Source organism: Salvelinus namaycush, chromosome 30, assembly GCF_016432855.1.
Source record: "Salvelinus namaycush isolate Seneca chromosome 30, SaNama_1.0, whole genome shotgun sequence".
NCBI lineage: Eukaryota > Metazoa > Chordata > Actinopteri > Salmoniformes > Salmonidae > Salvelinus > Salvelinus namaycush.
Genome location: NC_052336.1, coordinates 6,103,937 through 6,116,604, shown reverse-complemented (window position 1 = coordinate 6,116,604; position 12,668 = coordinate 6,103,937). Strand labels below are relative to the sequence as shown.

General features: G+C 42.4%; 1 protein-coding gene across 1 annotated transcript in view; it reads right to left on the bottom strand.

Moving 5' to 3' along the window:
• LOC120025183 (sodium-dependent noradrenaline transporter-like) overlaps positions 1–12,668 on the bottom strand; it is an 80,243-nt gene that overhangs the window by 52,182 nt on the left and 15,393 nt on the right. The window contains exon 4 of the mRNA XM_038969636.1: positions 7,220–7,358. Within this exon, the coding sequence (XP_038825564.1) occupies positions 7,220–7,358 (139 nt within the window). The remainder of the gene's footprint in view (positions 1–7,219; positions 7,359–12,668) is intronic.

The following is a 12,668-nucleotide window of genomic DNA, read 5'->3' as shown; positions in this document are numbered from 1 at the left end:
AGGAGTGTGTGTTGTATTACAGTAGGAGTGTGTGTTGTACTACAGTAGGAGTGTGTGTTGTACTACAGTAGGAGTGTGTGTTGTATTACAGTAGGAGTGTGTGTTGTACTACAGTAGGAGTGTGTGTTGTACTACAGTAGGAGTGTGTGTTGTATTACAGTAGGAGTGTGTGTTATACTACAGTAGGAGTGTGTGTTGTACTACAGTAGAAGTGTGTGTTGTACTACAGTAGGAGTGTGTGTTGTATTACAGTAGGAGTGTGTTGTACTACAGTAGGAGTGTGTGTTGTACTACAGTAGGAGTGTGTGTTGTACTACAGTAGGAGTGTGTGTTGTGCTACAGTAGGAGTGTGTGTTGTACTACAGTAGGAGTGTGTGTTGTACTACAGTAGGAGTGTGTGTTGTATTACAGTAGGAGTGTGTGTTGTACTACAGTAGGAGTGTGTGTTGTACTACAGTAGGAGTGTGTGTTGTATTACAGTAGGAGTGTGTGTTGTACTACAGTAGGAGTGTGTGTTGTACTACAGTAGGAGTGTATGTTGTATTACAGTAGGAGTGTGTGTTGTACTACAGTAGGAGTGTGTGTTGTACTACAGTAGGAGTGTGTGTTGTATTACAGTAGGAGTGTGTGTTGTACTACAGTAGGAATGTGTTGTACTACAGTAGGAGTGTGTGTTGTACTACAGTAGGAGTGTGTGTTGTATTACAGTAGGAGTGTGTGTTGTACTACAGTAGGAGTGTGTGTTGTACTACAGTAGGAGTGTGTGTTGCACTACAGTAGGAGTGTGTGTTGTATTACAGTAGGAGTGTGTGTTGTATTACAGTAGGAGTGTGTGTTGTACTACAGTAGGAGTGTGTGTTGTACTACAGTAGGAGTGTGTGTTGTATTACAGTAGGAGTGTGTGTTGTACTACAGTAGGAGTGTGTGTTGTACTACAGTAGGAGTGTGTGTTGTACTACAGTAGGAGTGTGTGTTGTATTACAGTAGGAGTGTGTGTTGTACTACAGTAGTAGTGTGTGTTGTATTACAGTAGGAGTGTGTGTTGTACTACAGTAGGAGTGTGTGTTGTACTACAGTAGGAGTGTGTGTTGTACTACAGTAGGAGTGTGTGTTGTACTACAGTAGGAGTGTGTGTTGTATTACAGTAGGAGTGTGTGTTGTACTACAGTAGGAGTGTGTGTTGTATTACAGTAGGAGTGTGTGTTGTACTACAGTAGGAGTGTGTGTTGTCCTACAGTAGGAGTGTGTGTTGTACTACAGTAGGAGTGTGTGTTGTATTACAGTAGGAGTGTGTGTTGTACTACAGTAGGAGTGTGTGTTGTACTACAGTAGGAGTGTGTGTTGTATTACAGTAGGAGTGTGTGTTGTACTACAGTAGGAGTGTGTGTTGTACTACAGTAGGAGTGTGTGTTGTACTACAGTAGGAGTGTGTGTTGTATTACAGTAGGAGTGTGTGTTGTACTACAGTAGGAGTGTGTGTTGTATTACAGTAGGAGTGTGTGTTGTACTACAGTAGGAGTGTGTGTTGTACTACAGTAGGAGTGTGTGTTGTACTACAGTAGGAGTGTGTGTTGTATTACAGTAGGAGTGTGTGTTGTACTACAGTAGGAGTGTGTGTTGTATTACAGTAGGAGTGTGTGTTGTACTACAGTAGGAGTGTGTATTGTCCTACAGTAGGAGTGTGTGTTGTACTACAGTAGGAGTGTGTGTTGTATTACAGTAGGAGTGTGTGTTGTACTACAGTAGGAGTGTGTGTTGTACTACAGTAGGAGTGTGTATTGTCCTACAGTAGGAGTGTGTGTTGTACTACAGTAGGAGTGTGTGTTGTATTACAGTAGGAGTGTGTGTTGTACTACAGTAGGAGTGTGTGTTGTACTACAGTAGGAGTGTGTGTTGTACTACAGTAGGAGTGTGTGTTGTACTACAGTAGGAGTGTGTGTTGTATTACAGTAGGAGTGTGTGTTGTATTACAGTAGGAGTGTGTGTTGTACTACAGTAGTAGTGTGTGTTGTACTACAGTAGGAGTGTGTGTTGTATTACAGTAGGAGTGTGTGTTGTATTACAGTAGGAGTGTGTGTTGTATTACAGTAGGAGTGTGTGTTGTATTACAGTAGGAGTGTGTGTTGTATTACAGTAGGAGTGTGTGTTGTACTACAGTAGGAGTGTGTGTTGTACTACAGTAGGAGTGTGTGTTGTATTACAGTAGGAGTGTGTGTTGTATTACAGTAGGAGTGTGTGTTGTATTACAGTAGGAGTGTGTGTTGTACTACAGTAGGAGTGTGTGTGTTGTATTACAGTAGGAGTGTGTGTTGTATTACAGTAGGAGTGTGTGTTGTATTACAGTAGGAGTGTGTGTTGTACTACAGTAGGAGTGTGTGTGTTGTATTACAGTAGGAGTGTGTGTTGTACTACAGTAGGAGTGTGTGTTGTATTACAGTAGGCGTGTGTGTTGTATTACAGTAGGCGTGTGTTGTATTACAGTAGGAGTGTGTGTTGTACTACAGTAGGAGTGTGTGTTGTATTACAGTAGCAGTGTGGTATTACAGTAGGAGTGTGTGTTGTATTACAGTAGGAATGTGTGTTGTATTACAGTAGGAGTGTGTGTTGTATTACAGTAGGAGTGTGTGTTGTACTACAGTAGGAGTGTGTGTTGTACTACAGTAGGAGTGTGTGTTGTACTACAGTAGGAGTGTGTGTTGTATTACAGTAGGAGTGTGTGTTGTATTACAGTAGGAGTGTGTGTTGTACTACAGTAGGAGTGTGTGTTGTATTACAGTAGGAGTGTGTGTTGTATTACAGTAGGAGTGTGTGTTGTACTACAGTAGGAGTGTGTGTTGTATTACAGTAGGAGTGTGTGTTGTACTACAGTAGGAGTGTGTGTTGTATTACAGTAGGAGTGTGTGTTGTATTACAGTAGGAGTGTGTGTTGTACTACAGTAGGAGTGTGTGTTGTACTACAGTAGGAGTGTGTGTTGTACTACAGTAGGAGTGTGTGTTGTACTACAGTAGGAGTGTGTGTTGTACTACAGTAGGAGTGTGTGTTGTATTACAGTAGGATGTGTGTGTTATACTACAGTAGGAGTGTGTGTTGTACTACAGTAGGAGTGTGTGTTATACTACAGTAGGAGTGTGTGTTGTACTACAGTAGGAGTGTGTGTTGTACTACAGTAGGAGTGTGTGTTGTACTACAGTAGGAGTGTGTGTTGTACTACAGTAGGAGTGTGTGTTGTATTACAGTAGGAGTGTGTGTTGTACTACAGTAGGAGTGTGTGTTGTACTACAGTAGGAGTGTGTGTTGTATTACAGTAGGAGTGTGTGTTATACTACAGTAGGAGTGTGTGTTGTACTACAGTAGAAGTGTGTGTTGTACTACAGTAGGAGTGTGTGTTGTATTACAGTAGGAGTGTGTGTTGTACTACAGTAGGAGTGTGTGTTGTACTACAGTAGGAGTGTGTGTTGTACTACAGTAGGAGTGTGTGTTGTGCTACAGTAGGAGTGTGTGTTGTACTACAGTAGGAGTGTGTGTTGTACTACAGTAGGAGTGTGTGTTGTATTACAGTAGGAGTGTGTGTTGTATTACAGTAGTAGTGTGTGTTGTATTACAGTAGGCGTGTGTGTTGTATTACAGTAGGAGTGTGTGTTGTACTACAGTAGGAGTGTGTGTTGTACTACAGTAGGAGTGTGTGTTGTATTACAGTAGGAGTGTGTGTTGTATTACAGTAGGAGTGTGTGTTGTACTACAGTAGGAGTGTGTGTTGTATTACAGTAGGAGTGTGTGTTGTATTACAGTAGGAGTGTGTGTTGTACTACAGTAGAAGTGTGTGTTGTATTACAGTAGGAGTGTGTGTTGTACTACAGTAGGAGTGTGTGTTGTATTACAGTAGGAGTGTGTGTTGTATTACAGTAGGAGTGTGTGTTGTACTACAGTAGGAGTGTGTGTTGTATTACAGTAGGAGTGTGTGTTGTACTACAGTAGGAGTGTGTGTTGTACTACAGTAGGAGTGTGTGTTGTACTACAGTAGGAGTGTGTGTTGTACTACAGTAGGAGTGTGTGTTGTATTACAGTAGGAGTGTGTGTTATACTACAGTAGGAGTGTGTGTTGTACTACAGTAGGAGTGTGTGTTATACTACAGTAGGAGTGTGTGTTGTACTACAGTAGGAGTGTGTGTTGTATTACAGTAGGAGTGTGTGTTGTACTACAGTAGGAGTGTGTGTTGTACTACAGTAGGAGTGTGTGTTGTATTACAGTAGGAGTGTGTGTTGTACTACAGTAGGAGTGTGTGTTGTACTACAGTAGGAGTGTGTGTTGTATTACAGTAGGAGTGTGTGTTATACTACAGTAGGAGTGTGTGTTGTACTACAGTAGAAGTGTGTGTTGTACTACAGTAGGAGTGTGTGTTGTATTACAGTAGGAGTGTGTTGTACTACAGTAGGAGTGTGTGTTGTACTACAGTAGGAGTGTGTGTTGTACTACAGTAGGAGTGTGTGTTGTGCTACAGTAGGAGTGTGTGTTGTACTACAGTAGGAGTGTGTGTTGTACTACAGTAGGAGTGTGTGTTGTATTACAGTAGGAGTGTGTGTTGTACTACAGTAGGAGTGTGTGTTGTACTACAGTAGGAGTGTGTGTTGTATTACAGTAGGAGTGTGTGTTGTACTACAGTAGGAGTGTGTGTTGTACTACAGTAGGAGTGTATGTTGTATTACAGTAGGAGTGTGTGTTGTACTACAGTAGGAGTGTGTGTTGTACTACAGTAGGAGTGTGTGTTGTACTACAGTAGGAGTGTGTGTTGTATTACAGTAGGAGTGTGTGTTGTACTACAGTAGGAGTGTGTTGTACTACAGTAGGAGTGTGTGTTGTACTACAGTAGGAGTGTGTGTTGTATTACAGTAGGAGTGTGTGTTGTACTACAGTAGGAGTGTGTGTTGTACTACAGTAGGAGTGTGTGTTGCACTACAGTAGGAGTGTGTGTTGTATTACAGTAGGAGTGTGTGTTGTATTACAGTAGGAGTGTGTGTTGTACTACAGTAGGAGTGTGTGTTGTACTACAGTAGGAGTGTGTGTTGTATTACAGTAGGAGTGTGTGTTGTACTACAGTAGGAGTGTGTGTTGTACTACAGTAGGAGTGTGTGTTGTACTACAGTAGGAGTGTGTGTTGTATTACAGTAGGAGTGTGTGTTGTACTACAGTAGGAGTGTGTGTTGTATTACAGTAGGATGTGTGTGTTATACTACAGTAGGAGTGTGTGTTGTACTACAGTAGGAGTGTGTGTTATACTACAGTAGGAGTGTGTGTTGTACTACAGTAGGAGTGTGTGTTGTATTACAGTAGGAGTGTGTGTTGTACTACAGTAGGAGTGTGTGTTGTACTACAGTAGGAGTGTGTGTTGTATTACAGTAGGAGTGTGTGTTGTACTACAGTAGGAGTGTGTGTTGTACTACAGTAGGAGTGTGTGTTGTATTACAGTAGGAGTGTGTGTTATACTACAGTAGGAGTGTGTGTTGTACTACAGTAGAAGTGTGTGTTGTACTACAGTAGGAGTGTGTGTTGTATTACAGTAGGAGTGTGTGTTGTACTACAGTAGGAGTGTGTGTTGTACTACAGTAGGAGTGTGTGTTGTACTACAGTAGGAGTGTGTGTTGTGCTACAGTAGGAGTGTGTGTTGTACTACAGTAGGAGTGTGTGTTGTACTACAGTAGGAGTGTGTGTTGTATTACAGTAGGAGTGTGTGTTGTATTACAGTAGTAGTGTGTGTTGTATTACAGTAGGCGTGTGTGTTGTATTACAGTAGGAGTGTGTGTTGTACTACAGTAGGAGTGTGTGTTGTACTACAGTAGGAGTGTGTGTTGTATTACAGTAGGAGTGTGTGTTGTATTACAGTAGGAGTGTGTGTTGTACTACAGTAGGAGTGTGTGTTGTATTACAGTAGGAGTGTGTGTTGTATTACAGTAGGAGTGTGTGTTGTACTACAGTAGGAGTGTGTGTTGTATTACAGTAGGAGTGTGTGTTGTACTACAGTAGGAGTGTGTGTTGTGCTACAGTAGGAGTGTGTGTTGTACTACAGTAGGAGTGTGTGTTGTACTACAGTAGGAGTGTGTGTTGTATTACAGTAGGAGTGTGTGTTGTACTACAGTAGGAGTGTGTGTTGTACTACAGTAGGAGTGTGTGTTGTATTACAGTAGGAGTGTGTGTTGTACTACAGTAGGAGTGTGTGTTGTACTACAGTAGGAGTGTATGTTGTATTACAGTAGGAGTGTGTGTTGTACTACAGTAGGAGTGTGTGTTGTACTACAGTAGGAGTGTGTGTTGTATTACAGTAGGAGTGTGTGTTGTACTACAGTAGGAGTGTGTTGTACTACAGTAGGAGTGTGTGTTGTACTACAGTAGGAGTGTGTGTTGTATTACAGTAGGAGTGTGTGTTGTACTACAGTAGGAGTGTGTGTTGTACTACAGTAGGAGTGTGTGTTGCACTACAGTAGGAGTGTGTGTTGTATTACAGTAGGAGTGTGTGTTGTATTACAGTAGGAGTGTGTGTTGTACTACAGTAGGAGTGTGTGTTGTACTACAGTAGGAGTGTGTGTTGTATTACAGTAGGAGTGTGTGTTGTACTACAGTAGGAGTGTGTGTTGTACTACAGTAGGAGTGTGTGTTGTACTACAGTAGGAGTGTGTGTTGTATTACAGTAGGAGTGTGTGTTGTACTACAGTAGGAGTGTGTGTTGTATTACAGTAGGAGTGTGTGTTGTACTACAGTAGGAGTGTGTGTTGTACTACAGTAGGAGTGTGTGTTGTACTACAGTAGGAGTGTGTGTTGTACTACAGTAGGAGTGTGTGTTGTATTACAGTAGGAGTGTGTGTTGTACTACAGTAGGAGTGTGTGTTGTATTACAGTAGGAGTGTGTGTTGTACTACAGTAGGAGTGTGTGTTGTATTACAGTAGGAGTGTGTGTTGTACTACAGTAGGAGTGTGTATTGTCCTACAGTAGGAGTGTGTGTTGTACTACAGTAGGAGTGTGTGTTGTATTACAGTAGGAGTGTGTGTTGTACTACAGTAGGAGTGTGTGTTGTACTACAGTAGGAGTGTGTATTGTCCTACAGTAGGAGTGTGTGTTGTACTACAGTAGGAGTGTGTGTTGTATTACAGTAGGAGTGTGTGTTGTACTACAGTAGGAGTGTGTGTTGTCCTAAGCGGTAGGGTACAGCACAGTGTGTCAACAGTACCTTGCCGGAGGACTTGACGCCCTTCCAGAGACTGAAGTAGAGAAGAAAGACCACAGCCACCAGACAGAGGACGAGCTCCCAGCGAGGCATGCCCAGGTCCTGGATTCCCCTGCTCTCATGGAGGTGGAGTACGCCACGCCTGGAGAACACACACACACTAAGGCTGAGTCCCGATTCTACAAGCTTCTACCGTAGTGTCCTTTGCACATTTTCACATGGCCAATGCTTACACCAACCCTAAGCTTTTAAATCAACGACGGGGAGTCTGAAAGTGTGTACTTCTGGGAAAGGGTGTAGAATCTGGAAGCATCCACATACTTAACAAGACAGTGGTGTGGAGGATGACATGCGTAACACACACAGACCACACACACTCCAACAACACACCCAACTTCATTTAGACCCAGATTCATGACCAAACTGTCCACAGCATAGATACCTCATAAAACACAAAGAAAAAGATAGGAAGATAGACATGCCTTATTAGGAAACATACAGTATAAGGCTATATTGCAGGCTACCCACAGTATTCTCTTTTCCCTGGTCAGCCCCCAGAGTGCTGTGTTTGTATGGTGGATCCACCCAGGCTATGACTCAGCTAGGACAGACTCAACACATGAACAGTCCCTGTCTGACCCTGAGAAGAGCGAGGGGAGTCACCTGCTCTAAGGGAGGACAGGATTCTGACAACACCCAGCAGTCAGTCATCTACACACCATTTACTCCAGTCTGAACTTAAACCACTTCAATCAGGTAGAAAGTGTGTAGAAATGATAATGAATTAAACTTTTTTAAATAATCGCAACAATCGCTTCAATCACAGTATTTTCAATAAAGAGCTATCAGCAGCAGTATTTTGGTTGATTTTGTGGTCTCAAGCCAGTGAGATTATTAACATGAATATGGGCAAAATGTAATTACTGACAATGAATGAGGTGGGAATGTTGTTCACTTGTCATATAATTGCCACATTTAATATCAATATAGCATTACAAATAGTTTTCCAGATTGTATTTTGGCGATTATTTTTCGCAATGTGAATACTGGGTCACGTCAGAGACAACCTGGTTCAATTTGGTTCCTGAGGTGTTAAAACCCAGTCACAGCATCTATACATTCATCATGGAACTAACCATTCCACAAGCTTACTGTTACTGCTCACTAAATCAAACAACTTAAGAATGAGAAGCAAAGTTCAAAGCTTTTATCTCAACATACTATGATCACCATTTGTTCTGTATCCATTCAATCATCTAGCTAACAGAATCACGAGGGAAGAATGAAGGACTCAGGGTTTGGAGTACCTGAGAAAATATGTTCTACTCTTAACATGCACAAAAGCACGCATGCATACACACACACACACTCTCACACTCCTTCAAAGACCTTGGCAGCTAGAGGTTTTAATAACAGACTTTGTCAACCCTCTTGGGAGCCATTCCCCTCAAAGCACTCTGACTACTACTCTCAGTTGAAGGGGCGCTCAAAGGTTCAAGTGCTTTACCGGAACATATATAAAAGAGGGGAGATGGCAGGAAGACAAATGGTGTCTCATCCTTCCCTACATAAATATTGTTTCCTGCTATCTATCTCCTCATTCCCAGATCATCCTCGGATCTTCCCAGGACAGGCATACTGAGCCACACCTGCTCTGAGTCCCACCGGACTGACAGCGGATCTGGATCAACTTCCAGCTCAGCGATATTAGGGAGCATCCCGTTCCTGCTCTGCATCTCAAGTGGCACCCTATTCCCTTTATAGTGCACTACTTTTGTCCAGGGACCATAGGGATTTGGTCAAAAGCTGTGCACTATATAAGGGAATAGGGTGCAATTTAAAGACACTGCCTTGCTCAAAGGGAAGCAGGGGTCAGAGGTCATAGTGTTTAAATGATCAACGGTATTGACCAATATTGACCTCTAGCGAGAACGGCCATGTGTTTTTTCCCTCTTCTTTTAAACTGAGTAAGGAGGAAGGAGTAAACATGAGTCATCACAAGTGGACAGTATTATGGGACATCTGATCTCATTCTAATATCAGAGGGTGCCCTAAAACGATTTAAGTTTACATCGAGATGACAGATGGTTTGTTTCTGCTTTGAAAACACGACGTTTAAAAACCCGGTAATCATAGCTCCCTGAGGAGCGGGTTGATGGCTGCTTGTTTCTTCATCTCCAGTCTTTGAAACAGGCCTGAGGCTCAGTGTTACAGCCCAGCCGAGGGCTCACCGCCATTGGGGAGAGAGATGTGGGACTCCATGGAGCCGACAACAAAGAGCCAGGCCAGAATTATGCTCACCACGAAGCTCATATCCAAGACAACATGATCTTTAGGGTCTCCTCTGTCTCTCCAAGACCTGATGTTTTGTCTGCTGTCTCTTTCTGGAGCCCTCAAAGTTGTTGTCATGTGTTGCTGCCATGCTATGTTGTTGTCTTAGGTCTCTTTATGTAGTGTTGTGGTGTCTGTCTTTATGTAGTGTTGTGGTGTCTGTCTTTATGTAGTGTTGTGGTGTCTCTCTTTATGTAGTGTTGTGGTGTCTCTCTTTATGTAGTGTTGTGGTGTCTCTCTTTATGTAGTGTTGTGGTGTCTCTCTTGTCGTGATGTGTGTTTTGTCCTATATTTGTATTTTTAATCCCAGCCCCGTCCCCGCAGGAGGCCTTTTACCTTTTGGTAGGCCGCCATTGTAAATAAGAATTTGTTCTTAACTGACTAGGTATCCATCCCCCTTTCCCTAATACTATGTTCACTTGCCTAGTTAAATTAAGGTTAAATCAAATAAATCAAAATAACACCCATCCTATTCATCAGAGAAACAGCTGTCTAAGAGCTGCACATCAAAACAATCCATCCTTTAACTTCATTATCTGTTTCTGATTCCTCCTCTCTGTCTGTTTGACCGGTGGGCTAGCGAGGCGATCCGATCCGGCGGGCAGCCTCTCTCTGTGATTATGCTGATAAGTGTAGCTACGAAATGACATGTGGAACTGATGCCCCCGGATGGTTACACAACCCACTGCCTGGCAAGCCAGAAGAGAAGACACAGGAACAACTGTCTGTCCAGACTAGACACCAAGGACAAGGGGACTGTCAGATCAGACAGCCCAGTCCTAAATATGTCTAACCAACGTGATTTATATCCTGATGATAATACATTTAAAGCTGCTATAACTGAAGAGAAAACGAGAGATAGAGGAGAGGGCAGGGGAGGAAAGAGGAGAGGAGAGGAGAGGAGAGGAGAGGAGAGGAGAGGAGAGGAGAGGAGAGGAGAGAGGCTGTCTAAGAAGGACAGAACGGAACAAGAGACAGACACGTTGATATTTCTGACTAGTCATGTATAGGCAGGGGGTCTAGGGTTGTTGTGGTGCTTCCAGGCTGTACAGTCCATCTGATATCACACTAACCGTAAATGTTATCAAACATCAACGCATGTTCTTTGGACCAGTTATTCTAAAAACAAACTCTTATCTGCTTTCCCTGAAATGGTCAACACATCAGTGATCTGAAGCTATTTGGCCAAAGTATATCAATCCCTAAGGCCTCTTTTACAAATTCTGGGCTAAAATGTTCTTTAAGAAGCATATATACACAACAGAGACACACATATAAAAAGGAAACAATGTCTTCCAGGATAAATTCAAGCAATACTGTATGCTTTATCAAATATTATTGACTAGTATTAATCTCTTTGGCCATTTTCTCAGACATGTACAGCATGTTCTCCAGAATGAGGTAAACGTCTGACTTGACTTTAAGTAGACACACCAAGCAGGATCACTAATTACTACAAATACCCTCAGAACCATGCAAGTGGAACTGATGGAAAGTGAGATTGATCAAATAAAAGCTAATTATCTCCTATGTAATTGTTCAAGCAATTTCCTCCAAAAAATGTTTAATTGAGCACTTCATCAATCGAGTGACATTGAAGTCAATCATCTAAAAATGCAAATAGCCCTTTTTTAAGGAAGGCTACACTCTTCTTCGGCTGTCCCTATAGGAGAACTATTTTTGGTTCCAGGTAGAACCCATCTTGGTTCCATGTAGAACCCTCTATAGAAAGGGTTCTACATGGAACCGAAAAGGGTTCTACCTGCAATTAAAAAGGGTTCTTCAAAGGTTATCCTATGGAGACAGCCGAAGAAACATTTAAGATTCTAGATAGCACTTTTATTTCTAAGAGTGTATCAGGTTGCTGGATCGAATCCCCGAGCTGACAAGGTAAAAAGCTGTCATTCTGCCCCTGAGCAAGGCAGTTAACCCACTGTTCCCCGGGCGCTGAAGACGTGGATGTCGATAAAGGCAGCCCCACACACCTCTCTGATTCAGAGGGGTTGGGTTAAATGCGGAGGACACATTTCAATTGAAGGCATTCAGTTGTACAACTGACTAGGTATCCACCTTTTCCTTTCGTTTCCCTTTCCATCAAGTCAAGCTATCCCTGATACTAAATCAAACACAGCTATTTTAGCATGTAAAGGATGTAAAGAATCTATAGAAACCATCTGTTGTTGATGAAACAGTGTGAAAATCTGATGTTTCAACGTTCACACAGGATGTGTATAGCATGTCTGCTGATTTAAATACAGATCATTGTTGAACTGACCATGCAAGGACCACTGGGATATTCCTACTAAGACCAAAGTCCAGCCTGAGGATGTATTGGACTGTTGGACTAGATGTACCAAGCTTCTATCACATACCTTTACCCTGGTCATACATCTACAAACATGACTGATTACTTCTCTCAGTGTCTAGGTGATTGGCCAGTAGCTAGGTTGATGTTCTATATGGAGACATATTTGTGCTGGATTTAAGATTGACGCATTTGACCTTGAGAACTATGGGCACCTGGGGGGTAGACAGGTCATAACCTAACAAGTGTTCATGTTGACCTGTGCCCTGACCCCTGACTTTTAGGGATTAGCCTCTACCATGCAGAGTGCCGAGTGAGCCACCCTGCCACGTGACTCACCTTTAACACTAATTGAACTGCCATGGTTTACAAACACATGTTAACATAATAAAACTAACTAGGTTATCTAACAAGAATAATACACACACGACACTGTGTATCAAATGCATGCTGTGTCAAAAGGAGTTTAAATCAATGGTCTATAAACAGTCTCCTCTGACCTTCCCAGAGAACATGATAATAAAATGTTCCATTAAGGTTCAGCTAACCTCTGGTGGACTTGCAACGGCTCTTGGATATATCCCACTGATAGTGGGTGGGCTAGAGAGCCAACTAGAGTCAGAGGGGGAGAAACATGTCTAAAGCAGGGAGATAACTAGAGTCAGAGGGAGAGAAACATGTCTAAAGCAGGGAGACAACTAGAGTCAGAGGGAGAGAAACATGTCTAAAGCAGGGAGACAACTAGAGTCAGAGGGAGAGAAACATGTCTAAAGCAGGGAGACAACTAGAGTCAGAGGGAGAGAAACATGTCTAAAG